This window comes from Ciconia boyciana, chromosome 17 (genome assembly GCF_034638445.1).
Source record: "Ciconia boyciana chromosome 17, ASM3463844v1, whole genome shotgun sequence".
Classification (NCBI taxonomy): domain Eukaryota; kingdom Metazoa; phylum Chordata; class Aves; order Ciconiiformes; family Ciconiidae; genus Ciconia; species Ciconia boyciana.
Window position 1 is genome coordinate 8,544,334 of NC_132950.1, and position 20,939 is coordinate 8,565,272.

The 20,939-nt window shown below is 40.8% G+C and overlaps 1 protein-coding gene across 1 annotated transcript; it reads left to right on the plus strand.

The window, feature by feature from the left end:
• The first annotated feature begins 1,932 nt into the window (after nt 1–1,932).
• On the plus strand, nt 1,933–13,286 carry TRPV1 (transient receptor potential cation channel subfamily V member 1). Its single transcript, XM_072882361.1, has 17 exons — nt 1,933–1,964; nt 2,624–2,654; nt 4,013–4,328; nt 4,883–5,049; nt 5,355–5,507; nt 5,901–6,041; nt 6,531–6,829; nt 7,455–7,631; nt 7,862–8,026; nt 8,303–8,398; nt 9,016–9,086; nt 9,778–9,943; nt 10,664–10,730; nt 11,153–11,469; nt 12,056–12,183; nt 12,439–12,554; nt 13,118–13,286. The coding sequence occupies exons 3-17, from the start codon at nt 4,027–4,029 to the stop codon at nt 13,282–13,284; spliced, it is 2,532 nt and encodes an 843-aa protein (XP_072738462.1). The 5' UTR covers nt 1,933–1,964; nt 2,624–2,654; nt 4,013–4,026; the 3' UTR covers nt 13,285–13,286.
• Nucleotides 13,287–20,939: the final 7,653 nt, after the last annotated feature.

Below are 20,939 nucleotides of genomic sequence, written 5' to 3' on the forward strand. Positions count from 1 at the left end.
GTTGTTTTCCCTTTTTTTGTTATTATAAAATATTTTGTATTAGCAGATCTGCTTTCATTTTTATTGCATAGCTGGGAAGAGCTGATGATACTATTCCAGCATGCTGTTAACCATGAAATCAAGTGGTATTTGTTACCAGAAGCTGGTAAAATTGTGGCCTGGTTTTAGGTTCTATTAGCGAAGGCAAGACTCTCTCTGACCTGCAGGCCAGCTTCAGATACATCTTTAAGATCTCTAACACATCTACTGATGTTTTTCCATTTGCAGTGATGGAGAGGGCTCTTAATTGGTAAAATCACTCTCAAGCACCAAAGTCACACAAAGCCTATGCAGCATGTTGGATGCAGGCCCAAGAAAAAGGAATAAATTCCTTCTTGTTTATTACTGGCCTATTTTGATAAGCATTCACATCTCCTTATGAGCTTACACCTTTAAACCAGGTCCCTGCTGAGATGGAATATGATACATCCAACAACTGTTGCAAGAAGCAATGGAGTGCTGCTGGTAAGAAGGAAATAACATCTTCACAAGAAATACAGGTCAAGGAGGCTGAGGAAGGAAGCATCAAAACTCAGAAAATAGCAGAAAGCTCCTGAAGTGTGTACATCAGAGCACAGTAAGACTGAAAGGAGCTGATGCCTGGAATGGGAGAAGAGAGAGAAGGAGCGTTTAGCTAAAGGGACCAGCAAGAAGCTAGAGACTGAATAAGGTAGACCCTTCACTGATCCATATAGTTTTCTTACTGAGTCTCTGCTTTGGAAATGGTGAAGGAGTTCATCATAATGTTGAATGAGATGCTCTGCTCAGCAAAGCTCCAGGAGCACCAGCTAAGGACCTGGCTTATTGGTAATCTATACTTATGCATTAATAAGTAGGCATTTTATTTCTTTTGAGTACAATGCTGTAGGGTGTTTTAAGTCGTATAATTAGTTTGCTGTTAAATAGGCAAATATATTATTCTTTTATACATATATAGATAGATAGATGGCAAGACTAGGAAGATAGTTACCTTTTGCAAAACATAACCAGATAATTTCATTGAATAATTTCATAATCTAACTTGAAACCTGAGGAGCTAGAGGTTTGGAGGTTGCTTCTAGCCTAATAGCTACAGCCTATCAGCTCAGCTTGCTGGAAAAGCTGTTTCCCTAGACTAGTTTTTAGCAGAAAGATCTTATGTAAGTTATATATTTAACAATATATGACACAGTTGTTCATTTTTAAGGGTGTTACATCCATCCTGGATTAGATAAGAATTTTTTTTTTCCTAATTACATTAATATTTAAAAGCTGACTGTTACATATATATTATTTAAATAAAACATAGTAGAAACATGGAATGATAGAATGGCCTTAGCACATTCTCTCATTGATTCTCCCTCAACTCGGTTCAGAATCAGCCTATCTTTAAAATACTTAGTGGGGCTTTACAGCAGCCACCCAAGAAAGATCTCCAGAAAGATGACTGATCTCAGCGAAGAGCTGTGGCATATTTTACAAAGTTTTGTAAATTGAAATGAAACTGTGACCCACAGAAACAATTATGGTCTGGTGGTTTGGGTTTTTTGCAAGCTTGAATGTATTTATGAAGAGGAAATCTGGAGAAGAGTATCCATTACTAAATGCAATTAAAGGGGAGGTAAAAACAACAGCAACTTACTGCAATTCTTGTAAAGAGCTTTGATAAACTCCTGGGAATAGAAGCCACTGATGCTTTTGGTTCCAGAATTGTTCTTAATGATCTTATTACTCTATTCTCTGTTCTTCTAATGAACTTCCCTTGGTTCTAGAAATCATCAGACACATAGAACACTTTTGCAGACAAATGAAGTGGAGAAGCAAACTCAGGGCTTTTCAGTCCAGGCACCTTGGAGGAGGAATATCCGGCACCAAATTCCTGTAGATCAGAGGTTGTTTACTGAGACTGGACTATTTTGCGGGAGACAGGATTTTTTGCAGTATTTGTAAGTTCTGCATGTATATTTGAATAGCGTGGTTGTTAGTTATTTGTAAACTCTCTGTATTATAAGTTGTGATGTGGTTAGACATTCTATCAAAAATATTTCCTTATCTCATTTATTGTATTAAACTTCAATGTACATAGGATTCAAAGAGTTCAAGTAGGTTATGTGTTTTTTTAGGATAGATAATTTTTTTTTTTAAGAATCCTTCCACAGAATTTTGAAGGTTATTTCTCTTGCAAATTCATACTCATGAGGAAATGCGGCTTTGTTTTCATTATCAAAGATATTACTAACAGGGTTTAGAAATGAAAGCAGGTTTGAGCAAATTGCCAGGGAGACAGGATTGAGTCTATTCTGCGGATTTTAATATTTCACCTATTCTGTGGAAAATAAGTGATTCCATTTTCCATAGCTATCTCTCTGATGTTTTTGGCTCAATCCACATTAATTTAAATAAGACAAAAAATTGAAATTATACATGGCTGTATTCTCAGTGTATTTTTTTCCATTTTTTAATAAATATATTTTTATTACTTTTTCACTGAAGTAATTGTTCTTCTGTGTTTTTACTATCATATTCAAAATGGAAATATTTTTCTATATATAATTTCTTATTTGTAGAACAACTAAGTTAATAAGGTATTATGTTATTCTTTCAGAGTGATTCTAAGGATACAAAGAACTTGAAAGGTGAGCTCAGAGGACATAGTGAGTTAAAATGCAGTCATTAGTATTTTGTCTATACTATGCTGTTTTGCTTCCAGTAACCCTAAATGTGCAAGTTTGCAGATTGATGTTTTCTTCATGTGTATATTGTACAAAATTACAGAAAATGCAAATGCCTGACAAAAGTTTCTTTCCTGTCCTACTTGCACAGGAAAATGTAAGTGACCCTTAATGTAAATATTAACTAGTCCCATAGAACTGAAAATCTGACTTTAATGTACAATGTAGGTTCGCAGACAACCCCTCAGAATATTTTTTGTGAAGAGAAACAACCTTGAAGCGTGTTTATGACATTGTTTTCACACTGAATGTACAGAGATTACTGACCACTCTAATTTGGTTTATAACTGAAGGCTTTTTAAAGATTTTGTAACATTCCTGTGTTAAAATCTGTAAGATTTCCAAGCAATCTAGGATTTCAGAGTGTGTTTCTAAGGCTGATCAGCTGTCTCTAAAAGCCAGCTATGCAGCAGTTCAAATATGATGCATTCCTGTCTCCGCTGCTGGAGTTCCAGAATATTTTGCATTCAGTGGCATGAAGACCAACATTTGTCTGATTAAAACAGTTTGATAAGAAAGAAAAAAAAAAAAAGCCTGCTCTACTTTCAGTATAGCATATTTGTTAACTTGTGTCAAATTCTTTGTGGTTGTAAATCAGACAAGATCAGACGTGTGGTCTTACAGTCATCTCTTATCTGTGGTAAACTTTCCCTTTCTGTTTCCGTGTCTCATGTTTGAGGTGACACTCATCTCCCAAGAATCACACGCCCCAGTTTTCATCTAGCGCTGCCATAACTCTGGTGAAGCCATTAAGTGATAATTTTCCTATATGCAGGAAGCCCTCTGTGCTCAGCATCACTGAGATACAGTTATGGCACAAGCAGGCTTTTTTCACATGTCTGATAAAATCCTGAGAATATATTGTGGCACAAACCAGTTAGAAACTAGAGAAGAAAAGCAGAGATTGTTCAGGGTTTGAGATTGTTCAGGCTTTAAGAACAATTGGAGGAGGATGAGGCACTAGTTTTAAGCAGAAATGGTCAGCTCTGCAGTGAGGTGGCTGGCAGGCTCTGGGACACTGTGGCTTGCTTTCTCCATTCTGAAATGAGTAAGGACAGTGGGGACAGTAACAAACAGCATGGAGGTAATGACCTACTAAACTGTTCCAACTCTGGGCATAGTGAATATGTGTCCATCTGTCTCACTTCTGGGGTGAGAGCAACCAATCCATTCCCTGCTGTTTCCTGAGAGTAGTCCTAGGCAAAAGGGGAGTCATGGCCCCGTAAGGTGCTGACTTGAGGTGTTTGTGTCATTCCTTACAGACTACCTGCTCATCATGTCTTCCATTCTTGGGAAGATGAAGAAATTTGGCAGTTCTGACATGGAGGAATCTGAAGTGACAGATGAACACACGGACGGGGAGGACTCCATGCTGGAAACGCCTGATAGCCTCCAGGGTACACTCAGCACCAAGGTGCAGCCACCCAAAAGCAACATCTTTGCAAGACGTGGGCGGTTTGTGATGGGGGATAGTGACAAGGACATGGCTCCCATGGACTCCTTTTACCAGATGGATAACCTGATGGCACCTTCTGTCATCAAATTTCATGCCAATTTGGAGAGGGGGAAACTTCACAAGTAAGTTCGCCTTGTAATATTTGGTCATAATGAACAGTTTGACAGCTGCAGAGTGTGTGTCTCTCAGAGCAGCATTTATTCTCTCCACATAAGCGTGCCTGTTTTTTCAGTTTCACTATTTTCTATGCCAAAATAATGAGTGTTGCATCTGAAAGTGACAATAGCTGTTCTCTCTTGGCATCTCTGAAAATTCAGTCCATGCATATTTTGCCCAAAATTAGCGGTAGGCCTTAATTCACTTGCTTGAGACTCATTCTGAGTGATATCCCTTCACTGAACAGAACATGGGATTGTCTGGGTCCCAGGCCTGCAGTTAGACTGCCATACTTCAGTGCCTCTTTTAAGTCTTGTTCTCAACTTTTCAGCAACAGATACATAATTTTATCAGGACAGTTGCTTGCAGACTTCGTTGATCTTGTAGACTTTGCAGATCGATCTATACTAATCTGTAGTGCTTATTAGTTCACACAAGCAAATGAAGAATAGTATTCTGGTAGTTTATAAAAAGTCTGCTAAATATCTGACTTTAAGTAACTGAAATTTACTGTTGTTAGGCTCCTATCTACAGATTCCATCACAGGCTGCTCAGAAAAAGCTTTCAAATTTTATGACCGCAGAAGGATCTTTGATGCTGTAGCCCAAGGCAACACAAGGGACCTGGATGATTTGCTACTCTACCTTAATAGAACCTTGAAGCATCTCACAGATGATGAGTTCAAAGGTACTCTTTAGTGTCACATACCTTAAGATGCCCTCGTCTTCTTCCAGTAGTGTTCCTGAGATGAAAACAAAAAACGGTAATTGTATTAAGTGTCTGCAGGAGGTCCTCTAACAGCCAGTACTTCCCCACTGATTGGGCAACCCATTGATCGTAAGGTTACAGGAGAATTCAGAAAAGTTGATATTTTCTGTGAAACCCCGAATGAGTTTTCTTGTCTTTTGAAAAGAACCTTAATTCCTGCATGCCTGGGAGTAGACGGTAGGTTTGTAATCACTTCTATATAGCTGCAATTTTTTGTGTTATAGAGCCAGAAACTGGGAAAACCTGCTTATTGAAAGCCATGCTGAATCTGCATGATGGGAAAAATGATACCATTCCCTTGCTGTTGGATATTGCAAGGAAAACTGGAACCCTGAAAGAGTTTGTGAATGCAGAGTATACTGACAACTACTACAAGGGTAAGAGAAACAACTGATACAGTGAATGCTCTTGGTGCTAAGACTGAAGATAGGGTTAGGCAGTGCTCTCAGTCAGTCTTCTGCATGAGGCCTTATGCCTGAGGATGCAGCACCCCAAAGTTCCAGTATGTGATTAACAATCAGTGCATTTTTGCTAGGGCAGTGTTTTGTTAGGTGCAATATTCTACCATTTTTGATATAGTGATTTAATAGCAAGTTCAGGGGACTTGCATTTGCTGTCTGTGCCATCTTTTTTTGTCCAGTTCTGGAGCTTTTTAGCTTGCAAAGCTCTAAGTTCCACCATCTTGCATGGAGCTGAATGAATTGCGGTGCCTGAAAGCTGTCAGTCTGTATTAAATGTTGAAGATTTCTGTCTGATGAGTGTCTCTGTAGGCCAGACTGCACTTCACATCGCCATTGAGAGAAGGAACATGTACCTGGTGAAGCTCTTGGTCCAGAACGGAGCAGATGTTCATGCAAGAGCCTGTGGGGAGTTCTTCAGGAAAATCAAAGGGAAACCTGGCTTTTATTTTGGTAGGGGTGAGCACAGTATGGGCTTTATTGATTGAGTTATCCTAGCATTATCCCAAGTGCAAGCTGTTAAATAATCCTGTTTATGTGGGACTGGAGGCTCAGAAGTACCAGATGGGCTTTTCCACCACTTAGTCCAAATATTTACTCCCAAAGGCTGAGATGATAAAGAAACACAGTTGGTAGTTGATGGTGTTCAGTGTGAGCTTGGTGTCTGCATCCCTTTGTTCTCTGGGCACTGTATCCTTTGAAAAGTTGTAACCTTCTGCTAGCTCTCCTTTCAGTGCCTTTTAAAGCAGCCATGTTTCTGTGATGCAGTTAAACCAAAGAAAATGTGATTCTAACAGCTATCACAAGAATTGGTGCTATGTCAGACAGAGAAATACACCTCTTCTTCTCATGGTGAAAGATGAAAACAACATGATCTTCTTTCTGTTTATGCACGTGTAGTAATGGGCTTTCTGACCACTCATTCCCATTGCTTGCCCGTAGGGGAGCTGCCTTTGTCCCTGGCTGCCTGCACCAACCAGCTCTGCATTGTGAAATTCCTCCTTGAGAACCCCTACCAGGCAGCCAACATCGCCGCTGAGGACTCCATGGGCAATATGGTCCTGCACACACTGGTGGAGATTGCAGATAATACTAAGGATAATACCAAGTTTGTTACCAAGATGTACAATAACATATTGATCCTTGGTGCCAAAATTAATCCAATCCTGAAGCTAGAAGAACTCACCAACAAGAAGGGGCTGACTCCATTAACTCTGGCAGCCAAAACAGGGAAGATAGGGGTAGGTGAGCAAATGTGTTTAACTTTCCCATTACTGTATCAGGTTATACAGAGTACATGCAAAACATTTATGCAGGACAGATTTTATCACTGCGTATTGTTGGGGCCTTTTAGTTAAGAGGAACTGATGCTGCAGTTTAACATGCAAAACTGCATAGCCCTTAAAGGCTACGAAGTGTGTGCATGTGTCTGTGCCCAGCTGGCATTATTCATATACCACTGGTATGCAAGGGAGCCCAAGTGGAAACAGAAAGTGGGTCTCTGCTATCATCTGAACCACTAGAAACCTTGTACTTTTGACTGGCTGATATAACTCGTCTTCCGGCAGTCCCCATTCAAAATGACAGCGTGCTCAGAGTTGTGTAACATACACCTCTGCTTTTCTCTTGCAGTTTTGAAACAGATAACGGCAAGTTGTAAGTGGTATTTCTGTTTCTCATCTCCCAGCATCCAGTGAGAAAATTAATTGTGTTTACTTCAGACTTTGATCTCTGCAGTGCTCCAGTGGTTTGACTTCAGCACCGTTAAACTAGGGGGGAAATTAGCCATCCTGTCTTGTGGAGATACTGAGGAACTAGAAGTCCATTAGCACTGAAATGTTGGTTGTATTGTTCTTTTGCAATTAGATTTTCGCTTACATCCTCAGACGAGAGATCAAAGATCCTGAGTGCAGACACTTGTCTAGGAAGTTCACTGAATGGGCTTATGGACCTGTCCACTCATCTCTTTATGACCTGTCCTGTATAGACACATGCGAGAAAAATTCAGTGCTTGAGATTATTGCCTACAGTAGTGAAACACCAGTGAGTATGCACCCCCTTGGCATTTTGTTCACAGGCTGGGGAACTGCTGGGGAAGAGTTCCACATTCCACACAGTGCATCTTTTGCCTCGTTTCTATAAAACAGCAATCTCCCCTCCTGAGTTTAAGGGTACCAGAGGGAACATTTGCTGAAGATTAATACAATTTGCTGTTTTCAAAGCCCAGTACATACTGGTCCCATCAAGATTCTCCTCTTTATCCTTCTGCTCAGAACCGTCATGAGATGCTGCTGGTGGAACCCCTTAACAGGCTGCTGCAAGACAAGTGGGACCGGTTTGTCAAACACTTATTTTACTTCAACTTCTTTGTCTATACCATGCATATTATCATCCTCACTGCAGCTGCTTACTACAGACCTGTAGAGAAGAATGGAACGGTATGTTACTCCTGTCATATATCAGGGGAGCCACCCAGTGCATGATGTCCCAGATCTGCCTCCCATTGTGTGCTCCTAACATCAGAGTCTTCCTCTTTCCTGAAGGTAGGAGGGAGATTTTGACCCTGCTTGCTTCCCAGTCTTGCTCCCTTGCTGCAACACATTCAGAAACTTAACCTGTTCCCCCAGAAATGTCGTTGCTTTCAGCTGCTGGCAAGGCCAGGTCTTTTCTATCTCCAGTTCTGCTGAACATATCTATCTTCCTGTCTTATACAGCCTCCCTTCACATTTGGTCACAGCACTGGGGAATATTTTCGAGCAACTGGAGAGATCCTGAGTGTACTGGGAGGTCTCTATTTTTTTTTCAGAGGGGTAAGATATTTGAAACTTTTCCTTTTTGCTGTTTGGGTAGGTATAGGAGAGAATCAAACATGCCTTTCCTATTCATTAGCATTGGCTGCTAAAATAACCCATGTTTTAGTCAAGAGCTACAAATCTTTTTCCTTGGCCTGATTAGGAGTTCTCAGATTACTAATGAGCCCATAGGCTAAGATACAGTTTTATCTATTGTATCAAAAAAGACTATCCTTAGAAGTCAGTGAGCATCTCGGCAATTAGCCTGGCCAAAGCTTAAGAATGGGGTATTGCAAATAGCCAGGCCTCTATTAAAGATTACCTGTCTTAGCTTAAAGTCCCCCTGCTTCCCCTTGGCAGCCAATGGAGAGTGTACAGTGAATCATAGGTCCTCAAACCAGTGACTGAATAGGTTGTTGTCTTCAAAAGAGACACCAGATGTAAGAGAAATCAAGTGTTACTGGAAGAGTCCTCCCTAGATCTTGTGCCACTGTTGTTTTTGAGCTATTCTTGCAAGATGCTTTATAGGTACCAGCTCCCTGGTACAGGTATCAGTGCTTAGTTGATGCATTCACATGGGATACTTAATCCCTCCTTGGATGCAAACCTGGTCTTCATTCCCATTTTTTTTTCAGATACAGTATTTCGTGCAGAGGCGCCCGTCATTCAAGACGCTGATAGTTGACAGCTACAGTGAGGTTCTTTTGTAAGCTCCAATATCTTTGATTGCATTTCAGCATGAAACAGATGAGTGTGTGAGATCTTCAGCTTTGGCTGAAGTCACTTGTAATAGGTAGATGCTTTGCTATAATTTCCTGGGTCCTTACAAAATACTTGCCAGTGGATATCACAGCACTTGAACAAGCGGGTCTGGATCAGTAACTTCCTTTGGAGGTAAAGAAAATGAAGCGTCTAGAAGTTCAATGACTGTGTGACGCAGCAGAGTTAGGAATAGATCTCCAAGTTGGACTTGCAATCGAGTGTATGCACTGGATGTGCAGAAATCCTCCCATTCCTAAAGGGAGCTTTGCCTCTCAGTAATTTGGGCCCTTCCTCTTCCCAGGTGGAGCACAGCTAAACAGGGCAATTTCATGGGTCTGTGGAAAGAGAGGGAGTGCTGAAGAAATGAGTGTTTTCAAGGACTTTTCTTCCCTCCAGTCACAAGGAAGAGCAGGGATGAGACTACAGCAGTTTGTATGTGGGGAAACTGAGGAGTTTGCGAGAGGAACTGTAGGATTTGAGAAGGGAAAGAATGAAGGGAAGAGAGGAAGTGTCTGCCAAGGCTCCTTTGTGTTTTGGAGAATCCCTCATTCTGCTGTATACCTCATGGGGCTCCTCTGTTCCCACCACCTGTGGCCAACTCAGCACTCTGCATTCAGACCATGCTTGTCTTTCAGCTTTGTTCACTCCTTGCTCCTCCTGAGCTCTGTGGTGCTGTACTTCTGTGGCCAGGAACTGTACGTGGCTTCCATGGTCTTCTCCTTGGCGCTGGGCTGGGCTAACATGCTGTACTACACCCGTGGCTTCCAGCAGATGGGCATTTACTCTGTCATGATTGCCAAGGTCAGTCCAGTGAGTGGGTGATGAGGGCAGCAGTGCTCAGATCAGGACACTGCTGCCAACAGCCCCATTTCCAGGCCATATCTACCTCCTTGATGCCACTGGAAATCTCATATCACGCTACTATACTTGGCCATTATTTTCTGAGTGAAGTGATACAATTTCAGTTATGTAGAAAAACCTACTGCTCCTCATCCGTACATTTTATAGCAGTCTTGATATTATTATTACCTGCCATGCTTCAAAATAACTACAGTTGGATAGGCATGAATGAAAGTAGACTGAGAACAGTGCAGACTGGTCTGGTGTGAAATGGCACAGCTTTCTAGCAGCTGGAAATTTCTTTAGGTATAGTTCAAATGTTACCAAACAGAGAAATTAGCTAAGAGGCAGTAGCTGGCTAATAAACCTCTATATATATGTAGACAGCTAGCCCAAGAGGGGAAGAAAGATGCAACTGTCTTAATGTGGTTTATACTCACAAAGATGAAACTATTTGGCATGCATATGTCTTGCATATGTGTGTAAACTGTTGCATGAATAACAGAGAAAAATGTTTTCTGTATTAAAGTTTCTTATCTCAGCAGGATAAACAGTTTAATGCATGAACAACCAGTTCACAGCAAATGCCTTCTTGAGCTGAAGCAGTATTTTCTACCAGTTTTTGTTGCAGTTTATATTCAAGTTTTAGCAATATAAAAATATTCTATTTCTATGTTACAGATGATCCTTAGAGATTTATGTCGCTTCATGTTTGTCTATCTAGTATTCCTCTTGGGATTTTCTACAGGTAATAGCATACTTGGAGTTACTTTTTGTTATCTTAAAGAATCTCAGAAAATTTTATTTTTCAAGTGGCTTAGACTTTTTGTTTCCAACTAAAAACTAACAAATTAACCTAATTACAAAAAAAGTCTCTTCAGAATAACAATTATGTATAGTAATTTCATACAGCTTTTCATCCCTGGGTCTCAAACTGCTTTGCAAAGCTGAATGGAAAAACAGTCATCCTGTTCTATATAGATAAAACTGAGACAACACCTTCTGAGAGGGTGTCAGTTATGGGGAATATTTTAGGGAGCAATTTCACTGGGGACAATGCACCATGAAGATAACATGTCTTACCTTTATGCTCATTTTCATTGCTTGCAATGGAATTATGATCTCAAATTGTTTTTTCATCCTGCGTATGTGATTCCTCTTTTGCAATAGCTGTGGTGACTTTAATTGAAGATGACAATGAGGGGCAAGACACAAACAGCTCTGAATATGCCCGATGCTGCCATATGAAACGAGGCCGCACATCCTACAATAGTCTATATTATACCTGCTTGGAGCTTTTCAAGTTCACTATTGGGATGGGGGACCTGGAGTTCACAGAGAACTACAGGTTCAAGTCTGTGTTTGTCATCCTTTTGGTTCTCTATGTCATCCTTACATACATCCTCCTGCTCAACATGCTTATTGCACTGATGGGGGAAACTGTGAGCAAAATTGCACAGGAGAGCAAGAGCATCTGGAAACTCCAGGTACATTGGTTCTGTGAGGCTGCTATCCAAGAAAGAGGGTGTGGGGAATCATAAGAAATTTCACAGAGCATCTTTAGGAACTGACATGTTTCTAAATAACAGGTCACTGCTTCTTTCTGATTCCCCTGAACAATTCCTTAAAAAAGTATATTAGTTCCTTTTCCATGCATATTTGATGTTTTGCCTGAGCAGATGTTCCCAGTGTTCCACAGATGTTCAGTATTTAAGAAAAGATGTACTTTTGTAATTAGACAGAATTACTGGGGCTTTTGATGATGGAAAATCCTGATCAGGCTATGAAGACAGGTTATGCAAGGGGAAAAACAATCTTTACCAGAATCTCAAAGGCACATCAGTTTTTGTTTGAGGTAGGAGAGGGAACTTCATAGTTCTAATCACAGGGCAGTAATTCAGCATTTTTAATGACATATTAACAGAGGGTGATGTGTCAGAGATGGTTACGATGCCTGCTCTAAGATGGTGATGATGATAAAAGCTCAAGGTTTTTAAAATAAAGGCGGAATTCAGGATTTGTATGACTTTGAAACAGCAGCCTCTTAGTGGTCTGCTTTCTTTTACCTGCTAGAGAGCCATCACAATCTTGGATATTGAGAACAGCTACTTGAACTGTGTGAGGCGCTCGTTCCGGTCTGGGAAGCAAGTCTTGGTGGGGGTCACACCTGATGGCCAAGATGATTACAGATGGTGCTTTAGGTAACCTGTTTGTATGTCAAATGAACAATCCTTTATAGACTAACAATATTAAAGTATCTGGTAATGGGAAGCAGAACTTGCTCCCTGGAGCACTCTGAAAAGTAGTGCTAAACTGACTACTATCTACAGTAGTCAGTTTAATCTGTTTTCTGGGTGAGATCTGAGGCTTGAGAGGTGGCAGTTTGTGATATAAACTCATCCTGGAGTTGTCTGGTGATCCTTAGAATAGGTATTGGTTTTGTTTTCTCTCCCCAGGGTTGATGAAGTGAACTGGTCCACATGGAATACTAATCTGGGCATAATCAACGAAGACCCTGGGTATTCTGGCGACCTCAAACGAAATCCCAGTTACTCTATTAAGCCTGGCAGAGGTGAGGGTTTCAGGGACCTAAATCCTAGTATGGGCTACACACTGGTGATAGAAGCAGCGTTGCTTAATTGTTAGAGGGCAGTCAGTTTTGTGCGCTTAATGATAATGGCAGTAACTAAGTTAATGGCATTTTCAGTCAGCATAAAATGTGAGGGATTAAGTGGGCTCATCATTCACATAGCAGTTTTACTCTCCGGAATAGAAGCCCCATAGATTCATCATTCTGATTGTAGATTTTACAAGGCAGATAATATGTGTAAATCCTAAGGAGATGGAACAGTGTATAATGGCAGCCAGATAGCCAAGAAGCTACTTTGGAGGCCCCAGACCCTATAGTTTGGGAGCTCAGCATCCAGCACAGAACTATTTAACTGTGTGATCAGTCTCTGCTGTATTTGCCAGCTGAAATATGGAAAACTCATGGAACAGTATGGGAAAGAAAACCACAAAGCCCTTTCTTCCTGCTTCTTTCTTCTTCTATCATCAGCTTCCTATTTAAACCACTTGTATATTTTCTTCTGTTTCTGTGGAGGGGAAAAAATTAACCATTCCTTTCCTTTTTAGTTTCAGGGAAAAACTGGAAAACGTTGGTTCCACTTTTAAGAGATGGAAGCAGGAGAGAAGAGACTCAAAAACTACCAGAAGAAGTCAAATTGAAACCTATTTTGGAACCTTATTATGAGCCAGAGGATTCTGAGACGTGGAAGGAGTCACTTCCAAAGTCAGTCTAATCTTATTTTATTTTTAAGAAGGTTAATTCTAGTTGCCTATGTTGGTCCTCACAAGCGGGGCAATTAGAGCACTTCATTCATAAGAAGAGGGATTTATGGAAAAAGGTCAGAGAACTTAAGAAATTATTGTGTGCAAGGATTTATTAAGTATGCTAAATAAACTACTTGTTGTTTAAGCCCATGTCTTCATGGTTATTTTTAATATAAATCTGCAAGAAACTGTCTATACTACTTGGTTTGTATTCACTTGGCTAGATATTTGCATCTAGGCTGTCTCATGAAGTGTTAGAAACAGTTCCCATAGTTGGGTTTGTTTTTTTTGTTTTATAAATAAATACATTGAGAATTTCCCACACTTCAGAGCTGTCTGTAAGGTAGCTAGCCTTTTTTTAGTGCAGATTTTTTCCAGTCTTCATCCATTTCTTTTACTCTTTGAAAGTGCTCTCATGCATTTCTGAGATCTGAGCTGACATTTGCATTGTTAGCTAACAGGAGCTTCACTAAGTTTTGCAGGTTGGTGCAAGTGGCCAGTGACGGTGGATATTCTGTTGATAATATGAAAATAACAAAAGCGCGTATAGAAAAGTTGTTATCATTCGACACGCTGAACATAGTGGTTTTCATACCTTCTGTCTGCTTTTAGATTCTCTTTCTTTTTAAAAGAATTTTTGTGAGCATCTACAGGCCCAGATTTTGTGGCTTCGCAGCCTCAAAAACTAACCAAACTATTATGAAACTGGAGAATGACTCATAAAAGAGCAGTAAAAATCACCAAGAGCCCAGAAATATGTTCCTGTGAGGAAAGTTTCTTGGAAAGGAGATAAATAAATGGGGACATGGTGAAAGAATACAAAATAATGAATGACCTAGAGATGTTGTTATTCTTTTCTTATAACACAAGAACAAATACACTCTGTGAAATTTTAAAGGTTGAATAGTCAAAATCGATGAAGTAAATGTTTCTCTTACACTGTCTGAGTAAACTCCAGAATTCACAGTTATTGTTACTGAGGCTAAAGGCTTAACAAGATCCCAAATTTGACATTTATTTAGATAACAGATGAACTTTGCACAAAATAAGAGATAGTGGTTATAGAGAATATATGTTTCAAAGGTCAGATGTATAATAATGTATAACAATAATAATCTTGAAATCAGTAAGTTTTTGTTCTTGACTTTGACAGCAACAACAGGGAGGAAAGAAATCTGGTGCTGCAAATCCATCTGGCTGGATTTACAAAGAGAATCAGGAAAAATATCTGAGAGAGAAAATAGGCAGATGTTCCTAAACTACAGATAGGAGCCCTGGAAAGAGAGGAAAGAATAGGAGGAACTTTGGTATCCTCTTGAAAAGTGGCTGGACAGAAAGGAACTAAGGATAAGAAAATTTGTCTTATAGACAGCTGGCCCAACATCTCAAGTGCTGGACCTGTGCAGCTGTGTTGGGCAAGAAAAGGTAAATTGTTTTACCTTCTTTCCTTGTTATGTATCACTAAAGCACTTAAGACTTAACAGCCTTTAATGTGCAACTACAGCATGCATGTACAGGTGTCCTTAAGCCAACAAGGTTTTTAACCATGGGTTTCAGTTTGAGCATGTGCACTGTTTCTGTGGTTGCATTTGAAGTACAGTTGTGCTAAAGCGCTTCTGTGAAATTGGGACAGAGTGCGCAGCCTTTGCCAGGGAAAGCCTGTCATGCTTGGCCTGTGACACATCCAAAGGCTGTGGTCAGAGAACATTCATATGAGTCACTGAAGTTGAAAAGTGGTACGCTGGAGGGATCAGTTGCAAATTATTAGGAAAATTGGAAATCAAAGACATAGAAAATTGAGCCAGCCTTTGAAAGATAATTTTCGTCAATACCTATAATTTTTCTGCATTTAGCAAGATACTGAAACATTCACTATTTTTAAAGAGAAGCAATTAATATATTTACATACAGACTGCCCTTCACTGACACTGTTAGATGAAATTTTGGGTTGTTTGATGTCACTTCTTTTCCTGGGGTCAGGATTTCCCACAGTGCTCCTTTCTCATAGGGTACTACAGTAATATATTTCAACAAAATCTTCAAGCATCTAGCTGCTTTATTTGAAATAGTAGCACCATCTAGAGGACTAGTAATTCTTGTTTCTTTTGTTAACATCATTCAGGACAAATGTAATTTTATTTTCATAGAGTTTGTAGGGTATAACCAGAGAAACTTGCCAAAGGATTTGAAAGAATTGCTTGAAAAAAACTGGAATTTAAACCCAACAAGCTTTGTCTCTGGTGGACAGGGAAACCACAAGAGATGTTTAAAGTTGGCATGTTCACGTACCATTACAAAGGTGTATCTCTCAACACTTGGTAGCAGTCTCTATAGGTTCCATTCAAGACTTCATTATGCTCCATGCTGAATGTGGCAAGAGACAGTCCACATGTAAAGCAAGTACAGCTAAGTAGACAAGACAGGCTGAGACAGGGAACTAATTTATTATTAAAACTAATAATTGTAGAAAGGGGCTGACCAGAAAAACATAGTTGATTGTCTCCATGCCTTTGTGTGCTAGGGCAAATTTATGCTTGAAAGCACACCAGGATCATGATGTAGCCAGAAGGCATTAATGAAATTTCTGTATTCCCTATGAGGGATCCATTTCTCATAATTATCAGCCTGGGTAGAGACCTAATCCACTGCTTAAATTCCACCTTGATTTATATCAAGTACCTATCCAGAAGGATTCATCAGCTGCCCTGGGTAACCTGAACAGAATATAGACCTCTGCCTTCCTGTCCCTTTCTGCTCCAACAAGATTATAAAGACTGCAAAGGACTTTGTAATAAAAAACTGAAATGCTAGAATTCAGGGCGAAAACTTACATCAGTATAATGCTGTGGTTCAAAATGTAAATGCCCTATATTTGCGGGATAGGGTGGTGCTGGTGGGTTTTTTGGTTCCATTTTTTAAATTCCTTAGTCTTCTCTGGAAAGCAAACAAAATTATCCCACTTTTCTAGAGTGAGTTATTACTGACCTCTCAGAATTTCCAGCTGTATCATCCCTCAGTTACTGCAATGGGCAGAAATTTGTTTCCCACAGATGGGGAGGTATAGCTTGGCAGTGACTCCAACCTGGTGTCACACGCATTTATTCAGACTCAGCTGGCTAGGGCTCAGTTTGCCACAGTTTACTTCCTTCATCTTCTTTCCACCTAGGTGCATAGAATTGCTTTTGGAAATCAAGGTGTGTCTCTGTTCAGGCAGACTGGGTGGGATGCCCACGGGGGACATACTTGTTCTGAACAGAGAGCACAAAGAATCACTCTCACAGTGGAGGGCTGCAACTAGCCCCCAGGGAAGAGAGGTGGCTTGTCAGGAAGTATTTGTGCTTTAAGAATAGCTTTGCTCAGACCAGCACCTTTCTATTCCTACTGCTAGACACCTCCACTGGCTGAGGAGGAACATGGCTTTGCAATAAATTATCTTTACTTGGGTTGTTTTGTAGAGGTTCTGCTCACCTTGGCAGACACATTTTGCATGGTCTTGCAGAATCCATGTCTTGAGCACCTGGGGAGGTTTTTAGTTTGAGGTTTGCATATTATTTCACACCGAACATGGTTAGAAACAGCACATGGTTCCCATGCTATTCCCTGAGGCTTGCAGGTGGTAAAAATCTGTCCTCCCACAGTTATTAGTCACATTAATTTGTGTCCACGCTAAGTGCTTAATATGAGATGATCAGGTTCGACAACTGTATATATCCACCAGGTCCAAATAACCGCTCTGGCACAAAAGCAAAAGAAATCAAGGGTGCTGATGTGCTCACCTCCTGTCTGTGGGTGACGACTGTATTTATCAATGACTGCGAATGTGCGTGGGATGGGAGATAGCAAGAAGAGGTGAGCTGGATGAAGGTGAGTTGGGCTACACTTCACTGGGAGTTGAAAATGGGCTGATGAACACATGGAAAAGCAAAAACGTGATCTCAGTATTTTATGGCATTGCCGTACCTGAGATGCAACTTGTCTAGTCAGCCATGTAAACTGAACTGTTGTGTCTTTCAAACTCCAATAATTTCTGAATTGAGAAAAATATACATCCTACCTGAAAAACTTGGAGCCACACAGTGTTGTTTGTGTGCACTCATTGTGCCTTCTACAACAGCTGGCATTAGAATCTGAATAGCCCTTGTCCTAATTAAACATTAATGTTAATCCCTTCTCAGGCAGCACAGTTAATAGTTTTTAGTGGGGTCCACGGAAGATACCAGGGCCCACAAGAGGGCCCCCAAGCCATGTGCAGGGACGCCGCCTAGTCCCTCTGGGGTACCCTATAACTGACTCGCCCCAGGAAAGCCCTATGATGCTGCTGTCTTGCTTTGCTGCCTCTGATCAAATTAATGATGCAGAATCATGTTTATCTTTGCCAAATGCCAGCTAATCCTGTCACTCTTCTGTGGCATCTGTATCACACTAGCACATTACTCAGTCATGCATCTTTGCTGGAGTCCTCAGTACTCAAAAATCCACAAGGTGTGTGCCCAGCAAGTGTGCTGTGCTACAAAACACAGGGGATCCTGCCAAACCCATAGTCTTAACGGATAAAGCCAGTGGACTCAGGTTCTGATGCCTGAAGTTTTCCGAACCCCATCAATAGGAATTTTGTACAGTCTTTTTGAACAAACTGTCGTGGTAAATCTTCCAAACTCAAAAAAATCCATGTACATTAAAAATCCCAGATAAGCAGAGGAGTTCAGAGCAACCCACTGTCAGCCAGTGTCTTGGATATTTAACACCAGCTTGCATGTTTTGGTGCATGAGAGAGAATCCTCTTGCAATGAAGGATACTTCTTACAAGTCTTTCTTCCTCCATTAGGCAACAGGCATGGATTTAGTAGGGCCTGAGAGGAAGAGGTCTTAATTGACACTGCCAAATGCAGCATAGACATCCTGGGCCTTCTTGATATGGTTATAGGGCTCTGAAGTGCTTTCCATCACCCACACCGTGCAGACTGGGATTACTTCTGACTCTGGAATAGTTTCCACATAGAAAATATGGACCCAATTTCTCCTGCATCAGATGTTAAACTGTACAATGCACTTCAAAATACATGGTGGAGAGCACCCTATTTCTCTGGGAAGGAGGGGAAATCAACCAAATGACCTCATTGGACTTCTGTCTTTCTGGTGTGTTTGTGATACTGTGGCAGAGCTACATCACTATTAGTAACACTTCCTGTTTCAATATGCAGGCAATGAGTGGACATGAGGAGACGTGAACATTTACAAAATCAATGAGGTTTTCAGACTTCGTCATCATCCAGAACAGTACTTCTCAGTCATTGTTGTAATCAGCCTTTAAAATCAACATTTTAGTCACCCAAATGTTCATATGAAAACTCCTGTCACCTGGAATTGCCATGTCAGCTGGCTGCTCCACAGCCAGTGAGAGCAACTCCCAATTACAGGAACCAGAAGGAAGTGTCCTACTCACTCGGCCAGTAAGAGCAGTTTTAAACCATGTCACTAAGTCGAAGTAATTTGTTTCCAAGCTGATATAGTAGGTTTAGCCCAGACAGTTCCTCTTATTCCAAAGCAAAATGCGGATAATGAACCACTTAGAGAAAAGGGATTGCGTCCTCAGTTTTTGTTAGTCGGGGGGGAAGGCTGAGAGTGTTCAGTTGGCATAGAGGAAGACACAAGGAAGACAATGTCCCTCGTTACCAGATATAGAAGAGTGGAGTTTAGGGCTGGAAATAGGTAGAGGGTTCTCAAGAGACTGATTTGCAAGGACAAATGGAAACAGTTAGTTATATCTTAGCTAAGCACTGAATAACAGAAAATGGAAGCATTGACAAAGAGAGGAGATGATTTGCGTAATAAAAGGAGTTTTAATGAGAATAATGGGTTGAAATTGAGACAGGGAAAATGTATCCTGAAAAGATGATCTTTCTGTGGGGCACATATGATGTGCCCAAAGAATTGCCTTTGGAAACACTGGAAGATTCATTCGGCCCACTTAAGCAAATATATCCAGTGCCATCCTGACTGCAGCAACATGGGACCTGCAGGTTTTAGCTTTCTTATTTTGGGGAACCAAAGTATCTGAGGTTTTATTTCAACTGGTAGATGTTCACCTTCAATTCTGCTTCACTTATTTCCCAGAAAGAGCTTAACAAAAAGTGGAAGGGGCCTGCAGGGACTTTATTTTGTTATAGTTAGTGAGCATCTCATATGCTGCTACAGTTGATGCAAAGTTTAACTCTCAGTGTAAGACCTGATAGTGGGTGAATTTTTGTTCCCCTTGTATTTTTTACAGGTCTAACTAGATCTTTGGAGGGGGAAGGGGAAAGAACTATTCTCCGGATTTAGATGGATGAGACAGATAAAAATATTTTCCTTTTAAGAAGGGAGGTTTGATGTTCTTAAAATCAAATGACTGAACTATTAGTTCAACCTGAAATTATTATAACATTAAGGTTCCTTGCCAGTTTTGGTGATCACCCTCCAAAGATTACTTGAGTCAAACAGTGGCAGTACAGACTTGGGCAAAAAAATGTAGCATATAGGTGGGGCATGCTTTCTTCATGGTGTATTCCTTGAGGCATTTTCATATTGCTTAATTCAGAAAATATGCACCACAATTGAAGATTTACTGAGGGTACAAACTCACGCTGAAATAGTTGGAGAACAACCCTGACCTAGCTGGGACTGTGAGGCTCAGAACAGCCAAGCGAAGTTTGTGCTTTGAAAGACCTCAATGAAGCGTTACATGTTGTTTCACGCAGGAGACATGGCACCCTCCTGGGTGACTGTGAAGTGAGACCCAATAAAAGTAAAAAGTGCTTATCTCATGGTCTTAAAACTGGTTTTATTTTTTCCTCAAATAGAAGCCTCAAAAGGTTGCATACCCATGTGAGCCTCCTCCACTGACCATGCATAGCCTGTGACCTGCAGCACCAGCAGACAGCATGTGCACACTGGACAGGGACAAGAAGAAGTGCCCAACACCCCACACATCGATGGAGTGAGGACTGGCAAAGGTCTTTGTAGGTTTGCACTGTTACTTTTTGCCTTGAGAGCGGCAGGGGACACTAACAGCACAAATACAGGAAAAGACACAGGAAAAGAGTGACAGAGTCATTCTTCCCATCTCTTATTATTATCTTGTGCTTATGTAGTTCCCTGTAATTTTGCCAAGAGAAGAGATAACTATGACCTGAGGTCATACTGATGCCACTTACATGAAGTTGATTTTTACTGCATTGATTTCAACTCATTCATGACTGAGCCCACCCCTGCATAGGGCACAGGTGCAGAAATTAGAGAGATTCAGGTGGAAGTGAGCACGCTGTCAGGTGGCAAAAGAGTATAGTAAGGGCGGAAGGGAGGTTGCTTTGTTTCTTTGGCAAGCGGGGAGTGGGTAGAAGCTGAGACACAGGATCAGGCTCATCTCTGTTCTTTTAGTGTATATATTAGAGTAGCCTCTGTGAGCTCTAGCCATGGTTCAGCAGGGCACTGCTATGCTAGGTGCTACTCAAATGCAGACTATAAATGTTAAAATGCAAACTATAAATGTTCCCAAGCTTAGCTATAGAAAGAGAGACAACAGCAGAGACAGACTGAGGAGTGTCATGAGCAGTGTTCCCCATTGTGATAGGCAGGAGTTTCAGGG